The 26,361-nt window shown below is 37.6% G+C and overlaps 1 protein-coding gene across 5 annotated transcripts in view; it reads right to left on the reverse strand.

Annotated features, from left to right (window-relative positions):
- ankrd44 (ankyrin repeat domain 44) overlaps positions 1 to 26,361 on the reverse strand; it is a 123,062-nt gene that overhangs the window by 51,042 nt on the left and 45,659 nt on the right. For 4 of the 5 annotated variants that reach the window (XM_052019669.1, XM_052019678.1, XM_052019659.1 and 1 more), the window contains exons 3-15: positions 24,727 to 24,805; positions 21,851 to 21,921; positions 19,239 to 19,439; positions 18,600 to 18,687; positions 15,149 to 15,291; positions 11,288 to 11,500; positions 10,267 to 10,345; positions 6,959 to 7,073; positions 6,018 to 6,100; positions 5,194 to 5,311; positions 4,263 to 4,331; positions 3,763 to 3,903; positions 3,281 to 3,364 (exon numbers count right to left, since the gene is read on the reverse strand). In XM_052019669.1, the coding sequence (XP_051875629.1) occupies positions 3,281 to 3,364; positions 3,763 to 3,903; positions 4,263 to 4,331; positions 5,194 to 5,311; positions 6,018 to 6,100; positions 6,959 to 7,073; positions 10,267 to 10,345; positions 11,288 to 11,500; positions 15,149 to 15,291; positions 18,600 to 18,687; positions 19,239 to 19,439; positions 21,851 to 21,921; positions 24,727 to 24,805 (1,484 nt within the window). The remainder of the gene's footprint in view (positions 1 to 3,280; positions 3,365 to 3,762; positions 3,904 to 4,262; positions 4,332 to 5,193; positions 5,312 to 6,017; positions 6,101 to 6,958; positions 7,074 to 10,266; positions 10,346 to 11,287; positions 11,501 to 15,148; positions 15,292 to 18,599; positions 18,688 to 19,238; positions 19,440 to 21,850; positions 21,922 to 24,726; positions 24,806 to 26,361) is intronic. The other variant, XM_052019651.1, reaches the window with a different exon arrangement.

The following is a 26,361-nucleotide window of genomic DNA, read 5'->3' on the forward strand; positions in this document are numbered from 1 at the left end:
TCATAACCCCAAATTTTGTTTAAAAATTTAGTAAGGCGTTTGATAAAGTTCCTCATGAAAGGCTCATTCAGAAAGTTAGGAGGCGTGGGATCCAGGGAAACTTGGCTGTGTGGATTCAGAATTGGCTTGCTCATGGAAGTCAGAGTGTGGTGGTAGATGGAGTGTATTCTGCCTGGAGGTCAGTGACCAGTGGTGTTTTGCAGGGATCTGTTCTGGGACTCCTGCTCTTTGTGATTTTTATAAATGACTTGGATGAGTAAGTGGAAGGGTGAGTTCGTAAGTCTCCTGATGATACAAAGATTGGTGGTGTTGTGGATAGTGTAGAAGGTTGCTGTAGATTACAACAGGATATTGATAGAATGCAGACTTGGGCTGAGAAGTGGCAGATGGAGTTCAACCCAGAAAAGTGCGAAATGATGCACTTCAGGAGATCAAATTTGACGGCAGAATACAAGGTTAATGGCAGGACTTTTAGCAGTGTGGAGGAACAGAGGGATCTTGAGGTTCACGTCCATAGATGCCTCAAGGTTGCCACACAGTTCGATAGGGTTGTTAAGAAGGCATATTGGTCTTCATTAGTCAGGGTATTGAGTTCAAGACCTGCAAGGTAATGCTGCAGCTCTATTAAACTCTGGTCAGATCACACTTGGAGTATTGTGTTCCGTTCTGGTTGCCTCATTATAGGAAGGATGTGGAAGCTTTAGAGAGGGTGCAGAGGGGATTTACCAGGATGCTGCCTGGATTGGAGAGCGTGTCTTATGAGTGAGTTAGGGCTTTTCTCTTTGGAGAGAAGGAGGATGAGAGGTGACTTGATAGAAGTATCCCAGACAGTCAGAGACTTTTTCCCAGTGTGACAATGGCTAACACAAGGGGACAGAATTTTAAGGTGATTGGAGGAAGATACAAGGGGGATGTCAGGGGTAAGTTTTTTTTTATTTACACAGAGTGGTGGGTGCATGGAACGCACTGCCAGCAGAGGTTGTGGGGCCAGATACATTAGGGACATTTAAGAGACTCTTAGATAGACACATGAATGACAGAGAAATGGCGAGCTATCTGGGACGGAAGGGTTAGATAGATCTTAGAGCAGGATAAAATGGCAGCACTACATTGTGGGCCAAAGGGCCTGTACTGTGCTATAATGTTCTATGTTAAATATGGGCTCTCAGATCACACAAAGCAATTTAAGAGATGTATCAAGATGCAATGAAAATCATGCAGTAGATCATATGTAGATCTCTACTGTACTTGACAAAATTTGCAGGCTGTCAACAATTATTCAAACAGTTGTATTGTATGTACGGGAGTCCTTGTTAGACGTCATCCCGCTATGTGCTATTTCACACTTCAAATTGAGAACACTTTCAGTATACATTACTGTGTACTTACTTTGCTGCAGATTAAGCATAATTTCTAAGCATCATTGTCGAGTTAGGCAAATCTCCTGCACCCCTCGAATAACTTAACATCCCTCTATCGTTCATTGACTTAACATGTCCCAGCATCCTCTATGATGATGCTTCCTCAGTCTGTTCTCTCATGTGTTGACTGTAGTTGTGCTTACAAACTTTGGTTATTGTGCATTTTTAATCACAATATCCATGTATTGCAACGTTAGCTGGGAAGCACAAGTCAAGTGATAGTAGTGCAAAAAGCAAAGGAAAAGCAGATAAACCCAACACCGTCTGAGTGTTGGATATGTAAATTATAAATTGCCATAAGAGCGATGGACATTCGATAGACATAAGGGTGCATTGAACATGCCCCTGATGTCTGTAAGTTCTATATTAAGGCTGAAAAGATACAAGATCGTGCTAAGGTTGCATTAAAGCATTCTGATGTGAAAACAAGACAGTGTGATTACGGATGAAGTGGAACATATGCTTGCAGTGTGGAACGAGGATCTCAACAAGAAAAATACACTGCTCAGCTTAACCATTATTCAGGAGAAAGCCTCAAGTCTACATACAGACTTCTGGGAATAGTTGGGAGAAGAATCGGGAAAAAAGAGTGAGACTTTGAGGCTGCCTATGGTTGGATCCACCGAATCAGGAATAGATATTCATTAATGGACGTGACAATTCTGGACAAGGCGGCCAGTGCCGAAGCAGATGGTGCCAAGATGTTTCCAATGAACTTAAGAACGTCATAGAAAATGTTGATGAAACTGACCTGCATTGCAAATGTATTCCTTCTCCTACTTGTATTTCCATGAGAGAGAAAAGTGCTCCTCGTAGAATAAGCTAACTCTCTTGTTGGAAGGCAAAGCTAATGGCGTTAAGGAACTGAAGCTGTATCTTGTGTGTTGACGTGACAATCCACAGACACTCAAAAGCAACATGAAATTTCATCTTTCTGTAATTTGGAAGTCCCATCATAAAGCTTGAATAACGAGGCAAATTTCCTATGAGTGGTTTGTGGTTTATTTTGTGCCGGAAATGAAAAAATGCTGTCAGGACAATAATTTAATCTTAAAAGATTCTTCTCATATTAGACAATGCTCCTGTCCATGTTGTTGATTTTAAAACCTTGTGTCCTGAAGTGAAAGCTGTTTTTATGCCACATCTCTTGTTTTTATAAGATCTCTTTTGCAGCTTACGGACCAGGGTGTTGTTACCACATTCAAAGCATATGATTTGAGAAGGACATTCTATAAGTTAATTATGGGCACAGATGGCACTAAAAAACCTACAGACAAGGAATTTTGGAAATGGTCAACATTTATGATGTTGGTACATTGATTGGTTATTCTTGGTATGAAGTCTCTTGTCAGTTAGTAAATGGTTGCTACAAGAAAAATTACACTGATGTTGTGCATTTTCTTTCTACTGGCTTTTAAGAAGTCAATTCTTATTCAGCAATAGTTCCCGAAGATATTGTACAAATGGCAAGGGAAGTAGGCTTCAATTAAGTTGAAGCCAACGATGTTCATGAATTGTTGAAATCACATGGCTTGCCTGTCACTAAGATCTGGCAGAGTTGAACAGGTAAACATACCACAAGGTGGAGACAGAGACACAAGCTAGAAGGTGATAAGTGCAGACACAAAGGGCGGCAGATGTTGGAATCTGAAAAGGAATGTGATAAGGGGAAACAGATGAGGGATGATAGGCAGGTGGAACCAGTTGGAGGAGGGGATAGAAGACCCAGTAAGTAAAGTGTGTGGGTGACAGGCAAGTGGAACCAGGTGGAGATGGTGATGTTTATATCATTGGGTATTTTACAGCCAGCACCACAGAGATTTTAGATTAACCATTATTTTTGAAAAATTTGAACTTACAATGAGGCCTCTTTCTCTTTTGTCTCATTGATGTCATCAAGTTCTTCAGCACTTTCATCCGAGTTTTCCAAGATATTTCTTTTTCTTGGTGAAAGAATCAAAACATCCAGGAGATTTAGAGTGTTTAATTTGTGAACAATTTCAAAATAAGACTGTAGTTGGGTTCTTTTCCATCATTAGAAAAATATTTGAAAGGATTTGATATGTATTCAAATTGTTGTCCCTTCCCCTTCTGCCACAATTATTCATTTATGCAAACCAAACAAATAACCATGACAAAATGTCTGAATCCAATTTTATCAAAGTAAACTCCAACTAATTTTATGAATTTCAAATATTTAAACCATTTATGTATTGCATTCCATAAGGGCATTTCTAGCCCAAAATGAACTAAAAAAGCATATATAGCAGACTAGTGTGTATTAAACAGAATGGTGTTGTAAGCTCATTACTCCATACCACACAAAAATAAATGCGCTTACTTCCTGTCCTTATCAGATGCTGCTGCATAGTGCAAAGCAGTGCAACCTCGTTCATCTGTTTCATTAATATTAGCGCCCTTGGATACTAACGTCATGATAGACTGGTGATTACAGTTCGCTGCTGCATAGTGCAGTGGAGTCCTGTAAGATAACATTAAGTTGAAAAAATTTTAAAAATCCAATTCTATCAGATTCAAATCAGGAAGTATATTAATTTCTTACATACTGAAACTTACTTTGTACATTATAATTGTTTAAATAGTTTTCAAAAGAAATGTCAAATACTTAATTTCTAATTCCAAACTTAAATTCCTGCTAACAAACTACCAATAAAGGAGTACGTAGTAAATTCTTGATTTGAAGAATTAAATTTATCATACAAAAATTCTAAATTAATAAGAAAACAAGTACATTTAAATTATTGCCGTAAAGCACAATAACATTGGCTGCTGTGTGCAACCAATTGGATTTAGTCTATAAATTAAGATTAGGCCACACACCTCCCACATTTGTCCTTGCTGTTGAAATCCGCTCCACTACTCAGTAACAGTTTTATACAATCAACATTGCTGTGTGATGAAACATATTGCATGTTAAAGTGAAACGGTGTATGACTAATTGCAAAGTCCTCTCAAAGAAGTCAAACACACAGGTTAATTACAAAATAAACAAATAATCTTATGATCAAGAGATCTCAGAAATTCAATAAGAAAAATACAATCCTGTCTGTTGCCACTGTAGTTGCAACTTTGGGATTTTCACCAGTGCATTGTTGAAGTTGAAAAATCCAAAATTACTGTCAGTGATTCAGCAGTCCTTCACTGGCCAAACCATTTGTAATGTTCTTCACTACAATCAAGGAAAATCCACTGAATTAATGAAAGATATGAGAAATTGGAATTAAATCTTACTGCAAAATACACTAGAAATGTTATTGCTCAGTTTCATGATAACCAAGAGAAATTTATGCCATAATGAACCAGAATTACTACTTGAGCAACTTTCTGGACCAAAGGTATTTAAGTCTGTAAATTGTAACTCCATCCAAACAACACTTCAAGTTGCAATGAATTATCTTAAAAAAAAGAAAGTATTTATATTTCAAAAGCAACCTTAAATCATATATGAATGTTCTGTAAATGTTTAAAATATAAACCAATTTTGCTTTTCCCTTCTTAGGCTGAGAGAATTCTTCAATGCAAGTGGCTGCTCAGCATGCCTGAATTGTAGATTTCAGGAAGCTCCTTAAACTGATGTCTGCCAGAAATCCCAACGGGAGTGAAATCCACACTGAAGGAATTACTAGATGTTTGGGGCTGGAGATGACTGCTGTCACTCTGCTGCTGACCAAAAAATCCTGACCATACAATTCAGATTTCAAATGAATAAATGATACTTGAAGAACTAATGCTTGTTCAAAAACAAACTCACCCTCCTGCAGCAGCAGCATGAAGACAAGTCCTTCCAAAATTATCAGGGGTGTCTACTTCAAAGCCTGCAGACAGCATGTGCTCATTACTAAATGATGACACTATGCTATATTTTTGTCCTAATAGACCGCAAGAAATATTATAAAGACAGAAATCAGTTAGTACAAGAATTTCACCAACTGCCGAAGAAGTGATTTCCTTAGAAATTGTTCAATAGGCTAACAAGTCCTTTAAAAATAATGGGCTACTACGAGAAATAGCTGAGTAAAATAGTAATTTTGGTTAGTACTGTTAGTTTCTACTCCATTACAGCTTCATAGCTGAGAATACAAACATTTTTAAAGCAAGAATACGTCATAACTTTTTTTTCCAGTCCTAAGAGGTCAATAATGTTTTATACCAGATTTTGAGCTATATTTTGTGTCTGTTGATTACAATTGGATGGAAAAGCAGTAAACATGATTACACATAATTAGCAAATTAATTATTACAGTGTTTCAAAAGTTAAAGGGTTAACAGAGTTGCTCATTCAAAAGTTGTTTTAAAGAATTGTGTGGAAACTGTCAATCATCAACAATCTATATTCAGCACTGTCTCAACCCATGCCAAGAAAAATAAGTCAGCCCATTGATTTCTAAAACAACTCAGGATACTGCAGCAATTGAAATATAACAACTCAGGAAAGCCTTGTGCTGTGCTAAATTGCAATTGTAATAAGTATTAGAGAACAGAAGAGCACAGGAAGTTATTCAGCAATTGGCCAAATGGCCAAAGCCATAAGTGTTTGTAGAATTAGTGATTCAATACTGTTTTTAATATACTTGCCTGATGACAATAACTTCCTGCAGCAGTCTGCATGTGCATTCAACGCAGCCAAATGCAAAGGAAACATACCATGGATGCCACGTCTAAGAAAGAAAAATCACAATTATATCATATATTATGGTATAATTTCAGCGCAGATATCTTATATTACAATACAAATACATTTGGGTTAAATTCAGTGCAAAATAATACAATATTCAGAGATATCTGTGTAATTGGGCAATAAGGTTTTCTAAAGTAGCAAAAAAATAACTGTTCAAAATCATTATCAGATAAAAAAATTTACAATTCTCCATATTCATTCATAATGGAAATCATACAAATATGTTACTGTCTTTCAGTTTCACTAAAATCACACCAATATTACTTCCTTTCGTGAATGGCAAAATTATTAAAGTTACCCACTACCCAGTCATCTTGCTGCACATGAAAGACTACTAAATGCTTCATCTTTATTTCAAAAGCAAAATAAAGCAAATGAAAGAAATCTGAAATAAAAACAGAAAATGCAAGAAGTGCTCAGTAAAATGTGCAACATCCATAGAGAGAGAAAAACATGTTTTAAGTCAATTACCTTTCATCATAAAGAGCCAGAAACAGAAAAGGATTGGCTGGGACATAGTGATAGTAAGGGAAGCAAATTAAAATTGATCATTCCATAGCAAAAGTCACACGAATCCCCTTCAGCAACTAACTACAGCAATGTATATTACAGTAAAAGTGAACTCACTTTTGGTGGATTGAACAACTCACCAGTATGAAACAATATTAGTTCTTAAATTTTGTGTATCAAATGAACCTGGAATATTTGGTAGTGCTGTGAACATCTGCACACCAAGCTTACAAACACTAAAGGGACAATAACTTATAGCGATGAAAAGTTGAAATAAGTGAAATACAATCAGACTCATGCAAAACATAATGCTCCTTCAGAAACTTACTTAGTCATTTCGGCTCCACTGGTTATCAAGGTATTAATAAGAAGTTCATGTCCGTATCTGGCTGCCACATGCAATGGTGTATTGCCATCTTTATCAACACAGTCTATTTCACTACCTTCAAGAAAAAGTTACACTTCTTTTAAAAAGATAGCTTAATAACAGATTAAACAGAAAACTTAACAGCAAATATTTTGATACTGTACCTCAAAGCAGATTAAACATGTTTGAAAGTTTTCCATGTGTTAATGATCAATTGTTTACATTTCCCAACTCACCTGCAGCTTGGACACTTCCAGGCAAAATTTTCTCCAACATAATCCTCAATGGACTTTAAAATTCTAGTTCAGTTAGGATTCATACACTGGACAGTATCAACTCCTTTAGCCCTGGAATACCAAACCCCGTTGTTTTTTTCCTCCTGTGCATCAACTAAAAGACTTTGTTCTTGTTTTCAAATTGTTTCAAAATCTTCCTTTCCTTAACAGGAATTTTCTCTAATTCTTACATTACAGCATATGCCTCCACAAATTTGAAGAGGTGGCATTCACATTTGCTGGCATTCCTCTGAATATTACAGTTCATGGGTTTCAATGGTGATGTTGAAGAGATTCTGGCAGGATGTTGCAATGCAGACCATTGATGCTACACTACAGTCACAGTGCACTGGTAACAATGAACTCTGAATTACTGGCCTAGAACTTCTAGCTAATAAGCTCCCGACACACATTATTGACCTGTGTTAAATACAAATCTACCTTTTGCAGATCCATTGTCACTTCCTGACTGAACCTGTCCTAATCCTCACCAACAAGTTCCTGCAATGCAATAGTACCTTGTATGTGTATATACTAATCATACGGGGGTCTTTGACAAGGTCCCACATGGGAGACTGGTTCAAAAGGTTAGTTCAAATGCCATGGGATCCAGGGCAAGTTGGATCCAAAATTGGCTTGGCAACAGGAGACAGAGGGTGATGGTAGAGGGCTGTTTTTGCAATTGGATGCCTGTGACTAGTGGTGTCCCATAAGGATTGGCACTGCAACTGTTGTTGTTTGTAATATACGTGAATGACTTGGACATGGACGTGGGAGGCATGATCAGGAAGTTTACGGATGACACAAAGATGGGCAGAGAAGATAGTCTTAGGCTATAGAGAAATATTGATGTGTTGCTGAAATGGGGTGAAAAATAGCTATGGAGTTTAATGCAGATAAATATGAGGTGATACTTTTTGTCAGTACTAATAACGTTCAGACATACACCAAGATCTTAGAACAGGATCTTAGGGATTACTGAGAAACAGAGGGACCTTGGAGTACAAGTCCATAAAGGTGGCAGCATCAATAGGTAATGTGGTTAGGAAGAGATATGGGATACTGGCCTCCATTAGACGAGTTACTGAATACAGAAGTAGGCAAGTTATGCTCCAACCTTGGTCAGACCTCAGCTGGATTACTGCATGCAGTTCTAGTCACCATACTATAGGAAGGATGTGATAGTACTGGACAGGGTGCAGAGGAGATTCACCAAGATCTTGACTGGGATGGAGTCAGTTATGAGGAGAGACTGAAGCAGCTGGGTTTGTTCTCCCTGGAGTGGAGGAAGTTAAGAGGGAGCATGATTAACGCATATAAAACGATGAGGGGTATAGACAGGGTAAACTGCAGGAAACTTTTCCCCATATTAGAGATAGATAAAACGAGAGGACATATGTTAAGGGTAAGGGGGAAGAGATTCACAGGGGATGGTGGGGAGTGATGGGGAGGTGGCAAGTACCTGAAATGCACTGCTGAGACACTGGTCGCAACTGGGTCACTGACAGCATTTAAAAAGTGCCTGGATGGGCACTTAAATCACTAACGCATAGAAGGCTATGGACCAAGTGCTGGGAGATGGGATTAATATGGAAGTGTGGCCACCTGCTGGTTCAGTCAAGTTGGGTTAAATGGCCTGCTTGCATGCTGTATGATTTTATGACTCTGACAAAATTAGCCAAATCTGAAGCAATCCACATAACATTTAGACCAGGGATTTTACATTTTCCAAGTTAGCAGCAACCTATTACTAAATATTATGAAGACTGAACTTTCAGGATTATTTCCCTAAACAGAAAGATTGACAAATAAGCAGATAGGTCCATTTCCAAAAATTGCATCTGCTTATTGTCATGTAAATCTCTTGGTTGTTACAGTTACTGGCCAGGGCTTAGAGGGTAGTACTGTCATCTCAGTCTAAAGATCATGAACTGAAGTCCTACTCCTGATATTTCAGCAGAAAAATTTAGCCTGGCACATCAGTGCAATAATGAGAGAGTACAGCACCACAGGAGACGTAGCATTTACACTGTCTCTCCCCTCAGGTGCATGTAAAAGATCACTTTCTTTCCTTGGTTCTTAATATTATGCCTATTTACCTAGAGTAGATAATGATATGGAGAAATCTAAAAGCAATGCAGTACTTGGAATGAAAGTGCACCCATAATGTAATTAAAGAAAGAGGTCCAGAAAGATCCGGCAACCAACAAAAGAACAATTACCTATTTTCAAGTCAGGATTGTCTGCGATTTGATAAATAACAAGTAACTGGCAGCTACTGGCTTGGGAGGTGCTATTAAAGCAGCCCTGGCAGGTTGTTGCAAATGCAGAGTGTAGATGGTACACACTGCAGCAGTGGTAGACGGTGTGAATAGTTAATGGAGTGCCAATCAAGCTGGCAGATTTGTCCTGGGTAGTATTACTTCTTCAGTGTTTTTAGAGCTGCACTCATCCAGACAACTGGAAAGTATTTCTTTGCACTGGAGACACAAGAAATTGCAGATGCTGGAACCTGGAGCAAAAACAAACTGCTGGAAGAACTCAGCGAGTCAAGCACATCTGTGGAGGCAAAGATTGACGTTTTGGGTGTAGACTCTGCATCGGAGCAGTGAGTGTAGAGGGAAGATACTGCTTGAGCCACAGTGCTTCCAGCAGTTTGCTTTTATTTCTATGCATTGCTGACTTGTGTCTAGTAGAGTAAGGAATCCCATGTTTTTGTTTTAGAATCCCCACCGTGTCAGCGAAAAACAGAACAATTGTTCAAGTATAGTTCCTCTGTGTTTGTAAATTAAAATCATCATTTTTTTTTGTTTACAACAATTAAAAGCATGATTACAGTTTCCATATTCAAATTAGATTTTAGTCAGAGCAGAGTACTTAGTTTCTATATTCAAATTTGAATTTTAGCAGCAACAGCTTTTCCAAAATAGTCATGCACTTGAAGATATTTAAAATCTTTAAATAGATTCTAGTCCAAAAATTATTTCAACATACCATTTTGAATGAGCGTTTGTGATCGTGTAAATCGGCCATGGATAGCAGTCATGTGCAGAGGATTCTTGCCATCTTTACTCTTGAAAAAAATAATGAGCATTTCAATTTTAATATTCAGTGAAACGATCATCAAAATTGTCACCCTGGATAACAAATCAAATCCTATACCTATAGAAGAAATGGTCACATCTTTTTATTTTTATTTAAGGAAGGTCTAAAGACAGAACGTGTGTGGCTGAAGATAGGGAACTAATCACAATTCCTTGAGTGACCTTGTTTAGCCTTGACGTTTGCTTCTCCTCTAGAAGTGACAAATTCAGGTTGGCAGATCACTCACCATGTGTCCAGAGAGAAACAAACCTTGTCTGTGTTATTCAACTGAATATATAAAAGCTCACTTGCATATTAATTTCATTATATGAAATGATGAGGGGACTGGACAGAGTGGATAGTGGGAGGCTGTTCCTGTTGACGAAAGAGTCAAGGATTAGAGGTCAAGGGTATAAAATAAATCAGAACAGAATTCAAAGTGACATGAGGGAAAAAAACCCTTTTCTTTACACACAGCATACGAATGGAACCCAGAATGCACTGCCTGCAACTGTATGGAGGCAGGTTCCACTGTAGCATTCAGAATGGAATTGGAGAAATGTATGAAAAATTTTTCAAAGCTATGGAGATGGGACTGGGTGTTGGAACCTGTGAGTTATTCTGGTAGAGAGCTGACTTAGACAAGTTAGGCCAAATGGTCTCCTTCTGTGCTGTAACCATTCTATGAATCTCTAAGCCTGATGTTAAGAAGTAAAGAAACCAATAAGCTTCCCAACTGCCTGGCAATACTCAGCAACGGGAAGACCTCTAATTATCAATAATGCCCACAGAGGAAAAGATGTTCTTATTTTCTTAAAAAGATACGTGTTCCACTCAAAACAAAAATAAAACAGTGGACTAAGTCATCTTCCCTTCATAAAATTTACTTTATTATTTTCCACTTCAAAGAAAAATGATAGAATGAATGTACCTGGAAATTAACGTCCACTCCATTATTTACTAATAGTTCAAGACATAAAGCACCATGGGTTGAAGCAGCAGCAAAGTGCAGAGGAGTAAATCCCTTGTTGTTGGGCTGGTTCACATTAGCACCATAATCAATAAGCTCATTGACAACCATGTCTTGTCCATTGTAACATGCAATATGGAGTGCCGTATTGCCGTATGCATTTGGTTCATCAATCTGAAAAAATAAATTTTGTACAATTCTAATGCAGAAAACGAATACGTTTAGCATTAATGTTTGTAACTGCCTATAAACACAAATCTCATCCATGTTTATCAGGCTCAAACTAATATTAAAATTTACAGAAAATACTAGTATAAGAATTAAAACATCAGCAGGTCCAAAACCAAAATTAATGGAGTAAATGAATGACACAGTCCAAAAGTAAGCCATTCATACTAATCCCCCCTACATTAGCTTTTTACAATGTATCCCCGTATGAATCAAGTTTTGTGGTTTTACTTTTTATTAAAAGCATCTTAGGAAGCACAAGCTGGAAAATTATATTCAGGTGACCCCCATGTTATGGAGATGTTGTGTTCCCAGAAAATGGTCCGCATCACAATTTTCCATGAAGCGAAGCCACGCCGTCTGCACATATGTCAAGAAACGAGAGTTGAAAAGAAAACTGTTTACTCTTTTTCCAACCCCAACTAAAATCCATGAGAGTGAATTTCATTCCATATCTCAAATTTTTGGGTAGTGACTTGTGAATTTGGTAAGGGCAAGTTTCCAATACCCAAACAGCCATAATGCATTGGTTGCCTGTACTGTTAAAATTTAGTTTTCCTCAAATAAATATTCATTCAGAAATAGGTTTTTTTTAAGGTTAGTTTGTGGTATTATATTTAAAATAGTATACATTTAAAAAAAAATCAGAATTCTTAGTGATGTAAAATACCTTGGTATATATTTTCTTCTTTTATGCAAAGTGAGTTAATAACTACTTTTTCATATGTAACAGCACCAATTTTACAAATAATTACTGTACTTGTAACAATTCACGTTCCAAAATATTAAATTACCATAAAATCTCATGCATACAGCTATGGAGTTCGCGAAGAATAATAATGATAAGGATTTTATGTAGTCTGTTTTACTGATTGAAATACAAGGACACAATCAGATACTTCTACAAATATACATAGAACCTCAATGCAACTTAGTCATGACTAACCTCCTTCTCCAGCTGGAAGTTCACTAAATAAAATGAAATGATTGTAGTTAGCATTGACAACCATTCTTAAGTAAGCATGAATTGTGATGGATATTCACTTTCCAGCCCCAGGATGCTAATTGCTAACCTCAGCTTTTTTTGAGCAATTCACTCTCATTAAGGTGCCTGTCAGCAAAGAAACAGACACCATGGCGTGCTTCAGAGACAGGTACCAAGGATTAGTGTGCTTAAGAAACAGATGCTTATCGGAGTGCTTATCAACAGAAGAAGACAGTTACCAAGAATTATTGTACTTATCAGCAGGAGAAAACAGTCTGAGAATTAAGGTGCATTTTCTTTAAAAATGTTAAATTCCTAAATAAGTACTCCTTGCTCATCCTTTTTACTTTATCAGGAGAAACAACATTGCTTGCAGATGAGGTCATTACTAGAAGACTGGTTAAAAAAAAAATAAATGCTAGCAGGCAGTAAGGTTTGTCAAGAGTTACAGAGATGAAGAAATAAAATCCACTCCTCAGCCTCAGTCCAAGAAAGATCTCTTCTGAGCCTTCCTTTTTGCGATGGATGATTTGTTTGTCTGCAGCTCATTGATATGTTTTTCTAGTTTATAAGAATTGTACTTGCAATTTGGAAATCCTTTATAAAATTATAATCTCTGTTAGAATTTACTCCTCAAAATAAATGTGCTCCATTTAAAATAAAATAACTGTGTTTAATCTGCTTTGTTAGCTGGAAGCATCTCCTCCTTGGTCAGGAGGAGGAACCCACTTCTTGAAACAGTGATTATTGACAGCTAAACCCCTTCAGAAAAGAGACTGAAGTAGTTAAGTAAATTAGTCTTCAAAATACAAGTTGATACAGTATAATCTCCCTAAAGTGAGGGTACTGGTAGATACTTATAACTGGTAGGACTTAAGGTCTTGACTTAAGTTTAGCATTCAAGAACAGGTACACTCAATATCATCACAGAATGAAATACTCAGACACAAGTAAATGCATAAGCATATGGACAGAAGTTCACAAGTGTCAGTGTGAGCATTGGTCAGAATAATAAGAATGAATAATAAATGAAGAATAATAAGAATGAATGATTTTCTTCGTAAATTGTTCATTTTTCTGATTTTTTAAGCATCATCTGTTGATTATGAGATCCCTCACATCAAAGAATAGTTTTTGTTTCTACTTCCCATTTTGCAAAGTTGCACTCTTTCAAAATAATGGTCCTCCAATTTTTTTTTAAAAAACAACTGTTTTGTTCTTTTCACAAAAAGAAAAATCTTGCACCTGGACAGGACCTTTTGCATACTCAGACATTCCAAAACACTTTACAGCCATGATATACTTTGAAGTCTGCTCACTTTTGCAGCAGGCAAATTGTGCACAGCAATCAAATAAATTTGCCAATTAATTATTTTTTGCAATGTTTGTTGAAGTAAAGATCACCAAATCCCAAACTTTACTTCAAATACAACTGCATTTCTTCCCACCAAACATCCACCTGAACAGGCTGACATAGCCCTTGATTAACATTTCATGGAAAAAGTCTGCCAATAATGCAGCACACTCAGTACAAAATATCCAGCGTTATGGTGGATTGTATGCTCAGGTTTCAGAAGTGAGATCAGAGCCAACAACCTTCTTTCAATATACGATCTTGGAATCAAGATCTTGCTTTTTGACAATACATTCCAGAGCTTGAAATGTGCTCAGCAACATCTTCCAGAAAAACGGTAACAATTTTTACCTGTGTGCTGAAGACACCCATTTTTACTTCATCAATTCTCTTGATCCACCACCTGCAACTTATCCCTATAATCATCTCTTACATGATGAGTTGATTATCATCATACAACAAATGAACAGAGATTTCCTCCAACTAAACAATGAGAAGAGCAAAAACCATTGCCTTTGGTCCACATCACAAACAATTCCATCCCTCTCCTTAGAAATTGCCAGAATCACAACTAAATTGTTCATAAACCTCAGGTCACATCTGTCCCCAAAGTTGAATTTTAGAATTCATATTCCTGACTAGCCTTCTTCATTCTAGTCTCCAAGATTTTGGATCTTCTAAAACTCTCCTGCTTATATCCTAAATTGCATCAAGATACATTCTCCCCTGAACCCCTGTTTGGTGACTTACATTGGCAAGAGCTAGATCTTAAAATAACCACGCCTTGTCTGAAATCCTCCATGGTGTTAATCTTCCCTACTTGTACAACATTCTCCAAACCCAAAATCCTCCGTGATATTTGGACTTCTCTAATTCTAACTTATTGAGCATCTCTATAGATTTGATCTTGAAACTACTGGCTCCTGTGCCTGCAACTGCCAAGGCCCCAAGAGCTGGAGTTTCCATCCCAAATCTCTTTTCTTCCCAACCTGTCTTTGCTGCTTTAAGACTCCCCATAAAGCTCTTTGACCAAGCTTTTAATCATCTGCCCAGATATAGGGATTGGTATAATTATTTTGTTTGAATTGCACTTCTGTGAACTGCATTGTGATAGGTTTTCTACATTAAAGGCACTATACAAATGGAAGTAGTTGCTGGTGTGCCGTTGCTATGTACCTGCCGGCCTCTTATCTATTTGAGTACTTCAAAAATATGCACTTTAGCTCTAACCATCTTCCAAGCAAACAACACTCACCTCCACCGCAAGATTGATCAGTAGTTTCACCACATTAATCTTTCCATTGGATGCAGCTGCATGCAGTGGAGTGTAGCCTCTCTTATCCTTGCACGTAACTTCAGCTCCATGACTCAACAGCAAAGAAACTACTTCAACATGACCTTTGGGAGAAAATTTCACATTGGACAAAATTATACATGGATTGAAATACACCTTTCTATGTCGTTTTACATGATGAATAGTCAACAATATTCTCATCATCCATTGTATCCTAAAAATTCTATTTCTAGATTTGGAAATTTAATTTTGAATTTCTGACATTAATAGAAGTAGAATTAAGAATGATTAGATAAATGAATGTTTTTACTGTTTTTAATCAACTATTTTTTATTGTTTTATTTAATTTATTCTCGAGATTTTGACACACTGGCATGACAGGCACTTATTGTCCTTCTCTGGTTGTTCTTGGAAGTGCTGAAGTTGCATCCACAATATTGGCCCAGCAATGATGAGGGAATAATTATCATAGAATTGCTACAGCATTCAGCCCATCAAGTCTGTACCAATTCATAATACAGCAATTCCATCAGTCCTGTTCCCCTGCTTTCCCACCCACCACCCCCCCCCCCACCCCCCCAATAAGGTGGCAAATTATTCTCTCAAGTCTTAAGGCATTTACTGATTTTGTTTACACTATCCTTATAGGCATTGAATTCTAAATCCTGACAATTAGTAAAAATTATTTTCTTCATATCCCCCTTGTAGCTTTTGCCCCAAATTTTAATTCTGTCTCCTTGTCCATGAACTGTCTCTATTTACCACATTTAAACCAGTCATAATCTCGTACACTGCCAGCAAACCTCCCCTCAATTTTCTTTGCTCCAAGGAGAACAATCCTGACCCCTCTAATCTATCCTTAAAGCTGGAACCTGTCTCCACTGGAACTTTTCTCCACCCTCTCCAATGACTTTAACTATGATGATCACAGTTTTAATCAATGCTTTGCACAGGTTTAACATAACATCCCTGCTAAATAGCTAGATCCCATATGCCTTAAGCAATCATTCTTGGAGCATGCTCTGACACTTCAAGGATTTATGTTCATGTACTAAATTCCTGTACATCCTTTTGAACTGTGCCATTTAGTCAATACCGTCTCTCTTCTGCCAAAACGTAATCGCTTCACACTTTATATGAAATTATAGCTACCACCTGTTTACTCATGCAGCTCGGCTGCCTTCTTTCAGTCTATGACTATCCTCCTCACTGTTTACCTTTTACCAAGCTTTGTGTCATCTACAAATTTTGGTGTGTAGAGTTAAATTTCTACTTATTAGTGTTATTAATGAATAATCAAAAAGAGAAGTAGCCCCAGCACTAACTCCTGGTAAACACCACTCTCTACTACCTTCCAGTTTGAAACACAACCATTTATCACTACTGCCTTTCAGCTAATTTCTTGTCCACATTACAAATCTCTTTTTAATGCCAAGGACCTCAATTTTGCGACCCAGCCTTTTATTTACAACTTCAAACAACACCTTCTGAAAATCCATTTAGATGATATTTTCTACATTCTTTTCATCAAAATTTGCTACTAACTTAAAATATTCAATCAAGTCAATCGAATACAATTTGTCCTTAACAAATCCTTGCTGGACCTCCTTCATTAATAGGCACTTGAAAGTTGAATTAATGTTTTCCCTTGTTAATGTTTCCAAAAACCAAAGTTAAACTATCTGGATCTGGCATGTTCTTATACAATAAGTTCAACATTTGTCCTCCTGTATTTCCTCTGTATCCTGACAGGATTGGAAAATTACAACTTGCACTTCTGCAACCTCCACTCCACCTCCCTCAGAAATTTCAGATACATCCAATCTGGACCTAGTGACTTATTTAATTTGACTATAACCAACTTTTCTCACAACTCCTACTTAACAATTTTAACCCTTTCCCATATCTCTACTATTTCCTCTTCTACCAGGATTTTGGCAACATCTTAATCTATTGTAAAGACCAATATCAAGAATTCACCAAGTAATACTGTGCGGCCTTTTGCTCTATGCAGAGATCACTTTCTTCATTCCTACTCTGCCCCATCCTCCATGCCTATAACAAGACTTTTAGATTCTCTCAACTGCTATTCTATTTTTATGCTTTCTCTTTGCCCATTTCCACTTCACTTCACTCTTAGCTTATTATAGATATTAAACATCCATATCAGGATAATTTGCAACATAGACACTATTCGGTTCATTTTTTTCTAATTGAAGATTGGGTATTCAGGAGATCCTGCTGAAAAAACTTTTGTGAGCTGGTTCAGTGCACGGTAGTGTAGTGGTTAGCATAATGCTATTGCAGCGCCAGCGACCCAGGTTCAATTCTGGCTGCTGTCTGTAAGGAGTTTGTATGTTCTCCCTGTGACTGCGTGGGTTTCCTCCGGGTGTTCTGGTTTCCTCCCACATTCCAAAGACGTACAAGTTAGGAAGTTGTGGGCATGCTATGTTGGTGCTGGAAGCGTGACGACACTTGTGGACTGCCCCCAGAACATTCCATGCAAAGAGGCATTTCACTGCGTGTTTTGATGTACATGTGACTAATAAAGATATCTCATCAGTATATCTCGGTACATAAGTTCTTGAGGCTGTGCCAGTTATGTGGACATCTTTGTGGTGCTGAGCTTCCTGAGTGCTCTGACTTGTGTTATACAAGCAATGGAAAAACTAAGGCTTCAGCATCTCAGAACTAACTCAACATCTCCACCATCTTCACTACCCTTCTCTCCCTACCAGACCCCATCCCAACCCAGAATTCTTGAGCTGTCTTTTAAGCAGCCTACAACTTAATGGACAAATAAATGCAGATACAAGAAATTGTAAGTGCTGTAATCTGGATCAAAAAACAAACTGGTGGGGGAACTACTATCTGTGATGGAATAGCATCGGTGGAGACAAATGGATAATGGGCGTTTCTGGACCGATGCAGGGTCTAGACCCAAAATGTTGACTATCCTTATGCCTTCACAAGTGCTGCTCGACCTACTGAGTTCCTCCAGCAGTTTCTATTTTGGTACAAATAAATGTTTCACACAGAAATTTAATGTCACAACAATTTTTTCACAATGCAACGTTAAGTGGATTATTATTAAAGTGTGGACTTGATTCAAATTTCTTTTATTACTAAATTTTCCTATGTATATTTTTCCTGGAAAGCACAGAAAATTTAAGGAATTCTGACACTCTCTTTCACCCATTTCAAGGAAGTAATCAAATAACAAATCAGAATTCAGAGAAAGATCCACACACAAAGAAAATGGACAAAAATAGATGTGGAGAGGGTAAATATTTTATAAAAAATGCAATTAAAGCATCACTTAATTTTAATCCACAAATTAAGTGATGCATTAATTGCTTAATATAAAGAGTCTAATCATTCAAAGGCATGTTTTGAGCAAAATATTCCTTACCCTCAAAAGCTGCCCAATGCAAGGCCCGTCTGTCCTTCTTATCAAAAGCATTAATATTGGCTCCTTTTGCTAACAGGAGATTTACCATCTTGGAGAATAAGGGAAGGAAAACAATATTAAAAAGTTGAAAAAAGGAAAACCATTACATCTCAAAATCTTCAATGAGCTTGATCTCCTGAAAATATTTTTTTCTAAAATCAGGTTCAAAGCGAAAAATGATGCTGAAAAGAACTCTCTCGGAAGGTCAAAAGTATTCAGGAAGCATGATAAATAAAAGGAGTTATAAATGCCACTGCAAACACATCTGGTAAATATAGTATGGAAGTCTCAAGGGCTGCAGAACAATAATTGAGAAGTGCAAGGTGATGTTGAATTTATCCCCATTGGACAGGTAAGGTACACGGTGAAGAGACTTGGAATGAAAAGACGGATACATGTCTTTTTTTAAAATCTATATGAACATTGATCTATGACAGAATCAACCTCTCCAACCTACATTTTATTCCATTTCACATACCTTTGAGGTTTACAATGAAGACAGTATTTTAGATAGAACAGGCTTAGAAATCAATTAGACAGAAAGCATTTGCATTTCCAGCACAAGTCCCCACTTTACACACACAGGAGTGTTTAACGTACCTCTATGTGTCCATTGAGTGCAGCATGATGCAAGGCTGTCCTGCCTCCTCTATCAGATACATTGACACTACTAAGCAATGGAATGATTGCTTCTGCACACTTAATTGCCTTTTTGGCAGCAGCCACATGCAAGGGTGTCTGCCAATTTTTGTCACGGGCATTGACGTCAGCAGAGTGCTTGATCAAAACGCGAACTGCTTCCTGAAAAAGAAATTAGAATTTCTTAGATGCAATGGTGATTAAACATGACATTGTAATATCTGAACAAATTCAACTTTGTATCTCTCAGAGTCATAGAGACATACAACATGAAAACAGGCCCTTCGGCCTACCAAGTCTCTGCCAAATATCAACCATCCTTTAAGACTAATCCTACGTTTAATCCCTTTTTTGTTCATTCTTCCCACATTCTAATCTTTTTTTCTGTAAATTTTCAGTTGTAATAAATAATTACCAGTATCATTGATATTCCTTTTATTAAAAAAAATCTTCCAGCTGCCTACCTTTATGTCAAAATTTCATTCAAGAAAAGCAAGGAAATAGCATACTATTTGCTACAAAACAATTCAGCTTACAAAACAAACACTGGCTCATCTATGATGTCTTATGCCATCTGTCTACAGAACTTCACTGCTTCTACAATATCTGTCTCCATTGTGATGCCCCAAATGCAGCAAAGTGCAGAATCTCATTGGCTATGACTGGCAGTTCCAGCAGGAACCACCAGCACTCTCAACATCTCAACTTGTGTGTGTGAGCCAAGAGTGCAGGATATGTTGACATATTTGGAAAACCAAAATAGTTGCTAGACTTCTCATGGAGTTCAACAGTGGGACCAATCTTGCTGCAATTCCCTGTTGTTATGCTCGGGAATCCCCTTTCAGAACTTGTGCTAGTCAGACCAGACACCACATTTGAAACCCCTCTGATTTCATTCCAATTGCAGATTAGGAAAGGAAAATGCAATTTCTTTTTTTTAAAAAAGGTTTTGCTTTAGTTGATTTTTTTTTTAATCGATTAGAGTTATGTTAAACAAGTAACTTGAAAAAAAACATGTTTTCAGAATGTCAGACACTTAAACTTTGGAAGCCCAGAACAACTTTCAAGTTCCAGCATCCACGGTATTTTGCTCTACTTCACACCCCCAGATTTTATACTGTCATAGTTCTGTACTATAGTGCCCTCTGTTCGAAGTAAAATATTCTAATAAAACAGGTCAATGTTTACAGCCTAGTGTGGTTTAAACAGTGGTGTCTCAATCAAATTACCAAATGCATTTAACATAATGAAATTCACATGATTGTTGGCACAATTAGTAAGTTTGCAAATGAGACCAAAATTGGTGGTGTGGTGAACAGTGAGGGTTGTCTAAGGTTACAACAGGATCTAGATCAACTGGGACAGTAGGCAAGGGAATGGCAGATGGAATTTAATTTAGAAAACTGGAAAGTGATGCATTCTGGGAAGTTAAACCTAGCAAGGACATACACAGTGAATGGCAGGGCTCTGAAGAGTATTATTGAACAGTGTTTTACATATATACACATACATATACACATACACATACATACATACATACACACACACAGATCAGTGTGATTCAGAGCAAGGCTAAAGCTAAAGCTTCAATAGAATTTTCAATGATGTTTCAGGCATTACTAAGCTTTGCAATTTTCATTCTGTGCAGTTTAATCCATAAAGTACCATCTCTGAGAGTGTTTTTTCTTTCAATTAATTTCAAATTTTGATCAATTTTACTCTGTGAGCATGGGAAAAAAAACCAGTGAAGGGAGGAAAAGGCAAACATAACTTAGTGTTATTTTCTTCCCCAAACTATTTGGTGGAGCATAGAATGCACAATCAGCTAAGTTCTCTCAGAGATGACTTACCTTGGTCTCTACCCTGGTCCTCTACCCAGATCCTCATTCTCCCTTTTTTTGCAATATGACATCCATTAAAACACGATTTTTAAACAGTGAATGAAGCAAGTTGCTTGTTTATGGTCCATACAGTTATCATTGGCAGGGTAAAAGAAACTGGGTGAATCACTGGAATTGGAGAAATCTGAGGATTATTTGGGCCAGAGCAGGTAATAGAGATAGAGGCAAGCACACAGAAAGATCTGAATATAATGAGAAATTTTAATTATGCTAGAGGTAGTTAAGGCAATGCATTTCCTTTGGACTACAGCATTAGTACTCCATCATTGTTTTACTACAATTAGTTTATAACTGCACAATTGCAGTGATCTTGTGACTGATTGCCCTTCTTGAAATACAACTTTATAATACATAACTGATCATGATTGAGCTTTGAGTATGCAACTGAAATCATCTGAGTAGCACAATTAATTTAAATTTTATCCAAAATAACCTCAATGCTGTGAAACACAACTCATCTGTAAGAAACGGAAAGCAGCCTCAATTTTTACTGCCAAGTGTAGAGCAAAAGTAAAGAAATATTTTTTAAAAATGTATATTTAGTAACAAATTTGTAGAAAATAAACAACCAAAGTTCTATAATTTAATTACTTTTATTTATCACGATGCCTCTCAAAATCTCTACAAAATGTGCACTAAAGAACACTCCAAAACAAATGTCGTAAAACTTACATCTTTGCGTGAAGCAATGGCACGATGCAATGGAGTTAACCACATGTTATCCTTAGCATTAACACGAGCTCCTGTAAAATAAGAATGACAAATACAATAACTTGATCTTGTGCCTTGATAATAAATAGAAGCACTGATTAAGATTTTTCCCAAGTGCATGAGATTTAGGATTCCATCATTTCTTCCCTTTAAAACAAGGGTACAACATACTTTAATGTTTCTAAATATGGATAAGTGACATCAACAGAAAATTCATGAACACACTACAAACCAGTGGAAAAAAAAAGTTTTAACCAACTGCCTTTAGGCCAGTGCAAAAGTTTTGAACATCTTACTGAATCCACTGAAACAATTCACTAAAACACTCTTCCAGCACTAATATTTTCCAGGCCAGGTTCACACATACACCCTCGAGAGCTCATCCTGAACCCTGATGCCCACATCCTAACAGACAGGTTCTATTTGACCTACATTGGCTCTTGGTCTGGCAATGCCTCAACCTCCCCATGGCGTCACCCTACCCTATCTCTGTGACCTCTTAAGCCCTGCACGCCTCTAATTTTGGACTTTATATACAGAGAGTCCCCAGGTCACGCAGGGGTTCCATTCCTGTGAATTATCTATAAATTGCATTTTCTGTAGGTCAAAAACAAACAATTTCCCCCAAAATCGTAACATGAAATCTTTAGCTTCAACAGCCCTTGGTGACTGATTTATAAAAACTAGACTGGGGGAGGTCAATGTAGGTGATAGGAGTCATTACCAGCAAGTGAATGGTGACAAATGTTTGTCTGAATGCAGCTCGGGTGGAGTGATGAAGGAGCTGATCTACTAATCAGCAAGAAAACTAATCAGCAGTTTAATAAAAGAAAGCATGCACGAATGAGACGTGGCTCGGGGTTCATAACATTTGATCCTACCTGAAGGAGAGTTTGGGGAAAGCATAGGCTTTTTCTAGGAGTGATCTCAGTATTGTTACCTGGTGAAGAGATCTGAGAACTTTACCTGAGAGCAGAGTCTGGGAGAACCAGGAGACCCCCATATCTATGATTTCTATTGCTCAGCCACTGCTAACCAAGCTTTCAGCTGCTTAGATTCTAAGTTTAGGAATTCCTCTCTGAAATTCTCCATTTTTTTCTCCCAAGTTCTTTATTAAAACCTACCTTTGACAAAGATTTTGATCACCAGCTCTAATATCTCAGCAACCTGCTCTCAAACATCATCTGATAAAACCGTTTCAAACTACCTTGAGACATTTAATTTTGCTGAGGGTGCTGTGTAACTGCAAATTGTTTTTGTTGGACTGAAGAGGGATTCAATTGAATGCAAAAATTTCCAACTGAATACCAGAAATTCCAAGGCTGAAAAAAGTGCAGAAGGCTGCCACACAGGATCCCTGACCCAACTCAGTTGCAAACTATCTCCTATGAAAACTGCCTCAAAATATAATTGTACAACACTTTCCTCCCCAGTGCAAATGAAAATTGACTTGAAAATTGCGAGAAAGGTTAAGTCCCATTCTTATCTTTCATACTTTGACCACACACCAATTTCATAGCAAACAAATCTCCTTCCTCTGCCAAATCTACCCCAACCAAACCCATCTGATTTCCCAATATTTCCAGGGCTCTATATACCCTTTAACCCAATATTCCAAAGTCCCTTCACAATATTTCTCATTCCCAAATCCTCCAAAGACCCATAGCACCCTGTTGTCGCAGGTCCCCAGTCATCAGCCATTTATCTTACTTCTACTGATACCAGGCCCCAATCCTCACTCATCTCTTTTCTCTGACCTCAATCCCAAGTAGCACATTTGCCTTTCAGAAAAGTGCAAAGCCTGTTCAATAGCACCTCAGGCCTTGGTCCTCAGGCACTAATACTGAAACCAAAATAAGAGATCAGCCATTTTGCACTCCATTTGATTCACCATTTCTCAACCAGCTCACATTTGTTAAGGGCCAATCATATCCTTAGGAAATCTTCAACTGTGTACGGACAAGTAAACATTATTTAAGTTTAGACATCTGTAAATATATCGGCAAACAAAACTGCCAATTAAGATAAAAGTAACCAGATAACTTATTTTTGTTGTTGGTTAAGGGGCCAGAAAAGAGAATTCAATCAATCTTGAAATATCTACCTGCAGCAGACTGGTTTTAGTTTAACGTCATACTTGAAAATCAGCACTACTGTCAACACAGAATTCCCAAGGCACCACTGTGAAAGGTGTAATTTAAATTATTCAAGTGCAAACCATTAACCAAAACCTGACAATTGAACTTTCTCTTTTTTTATTTATTCATTTTTCAGGATAAGGGCATCAGTGTGAAGACCAACATTTATTGCCCATTTCTAAGTTCATGGACTCTCTGCTTGAAATAGATGAAGAATTCAAAATCCTATAATGCATACAGGACTCAGTTTAAATTGATGATGTTCTTAAATGTTGCACAAGATACTTGTGAGGATACACCTGGCATATAGTTGTACAAGCCTTTGGTGAGGACACACCTGGAGTATTATGTAGTTTTGGTTACCCTGCTTCAGGAAGGACGTCATTAAGCTGGAAAGAGTGTAAAGAAGATCTACGAGAATGTTGCAAGGACTTGAGGGCCTAAATTATACAGAGAGGTTGGGCAGCCTAGGACTTTATACCTTGGAGCGCAGGAGACAGAGGGGTGACCTTATATTGGTGTATAAAATCACGAGGGGCATTGATAAGGGTGAATACACAGTCTTTTTCCCCAGGAAAAGGGAATCAAAAACTAGAGGGCATATGTTTAAGGTGAGAGGGAAAAGATTTAAAACTGATATCCCTATTTGCTCTTCAGAATGAAAAGATACAAATTAAGCATGCAACCTAGTGAAATTACCTGACAGGATGAGGAGCTCGATAATTTCAGCATCACCCAGATAGGCAGCCGCATGCAGCGGTGTCCGTTTCTCCGAATCCTTTTGAAAAAAAGATTAAAATTAACTCTAGTGATAACATGTAGTGCACTCTTCTAAACATTATTAATGAATAATGAAGTTGTGGTTGAAGGTAAGGCGATGATGGGCATTTAAAAAAAGACAGAAAATGCCAAAACATTCAACAGGTTAGTCAACATCCATGGAAAGAGAAACATTAACATTTCAGGTTTGGGACCTTGTATCAGCCCAGTTCCGTTTCTTTCCACAGATGCTGCCTGACCTGCTCAGTGTTTCTAACATTTTCCACTTTTACTTCAGATTTCTGCAATTTTTTGATTTTCATTTAGAAACTGATCTTGTCAATCACTGACTAGAATCCTAATAGGATAGAATAGCATTACCAGAATGCAGGTGAGCTTTCAGTCTGAAGCAGAGGCAAAAAGAGAAACAACACAGAAACAGCCCATTCAGCCTACCGAGTGTGTGCCATACATTAAATACCCATTTGCACTATCCTATGCTAATCCCAATTTTTTTTTAATTCTTCCCACAAATCCATCAACTTCTCCCACATTCTACCACTCACCTACACACTAGGAGCAATTTACTGTGGCCAATTAACCTACTAACCCACTGGTCTTTGGGATGTGGTAGGAAACTGGCCCACTCAGAGTCACAGGGAGAACATGCAAATTCCACCAGACAGTACCCAAGAGAAGGACTGAACCTGCGTCTCAGGCATCGTGAAGCAGTGACTCTACTCACTGTGCCACTGTGCCGTGCAAAAGTTACTCATTTTACTATCTAGAAAACAAAATGTCTTTGTACTTCTTATGCCAAATCCTGAAATCATATTGAACAGCTCAAGGAAACCAGACATGTGGAATTTGCACTTTGAGTGTTCCCCCGAGCATGCTGGACCAGTTTCATATTCATCTTTTTTGCATTTTCCTTTCTCTAATATCTGAGAACCGGCTGGACAAACTGAAAGTACTTGTTATGAAAGCCAATTGCATGCAGCAAGCTTGCACTAGTAACAAAGGAGATAATTGTTTTTTGGCAGAGCTGGTTTGATGATGTTTTTACCCAGGATCTCAGGAGAACTCCCTGACCTCTTTTCAGCACAAAATGAACTTTCAGCTTTTCCAGCCTTTTGTCAGACACAAGAAATATCTCAATAAATTATTAAACCTTCAGTCCAGGTGCAATGATCAGTACTTCCAATTTAATACATTAAAAATTTCACTAATTGCCCAATGAATTATGGTCATTGAAGACATTTTTTTTGTTTATATAGTACCTCATCACACCCTGATGACATCTTGAAGTTAATAACTTATTTTTCAAATGAAGGCAAAGGTAATAATTATTTTTGCACAGCAAGCCCAACAAACAGTTAATAAGATAAATTCTATGCAGCACCTCCTTAGTATGGCACAAAACCAATATTAAGATTACAAATCTTGGGAATGAAGAGTGAACCTACAGCCTTCTGGCTTAGACAAGAAAGGTCTTAACAAAGTCAAATTAAGTTCAGCCACAGAGACCAAGAGGTCCAGAGATGGTTTCCAATTCAGCAAATCTCAGAACCTGTT

The sequence above is a fragment of the Pristis pectinata genome, chromosome 1 (assembly GCF_009764475.1).
Source record: "Pristis pectinata isolate sPriPec2 chromosome 1, sPriPec2.1.pri, whole genome shotgun sequence".
NCBI lineage: Eukaryota > Metazoa > Chordata > Chondrichthyes > Rhinopristiformes > Pristidae > Pristis > Pristis pectinata.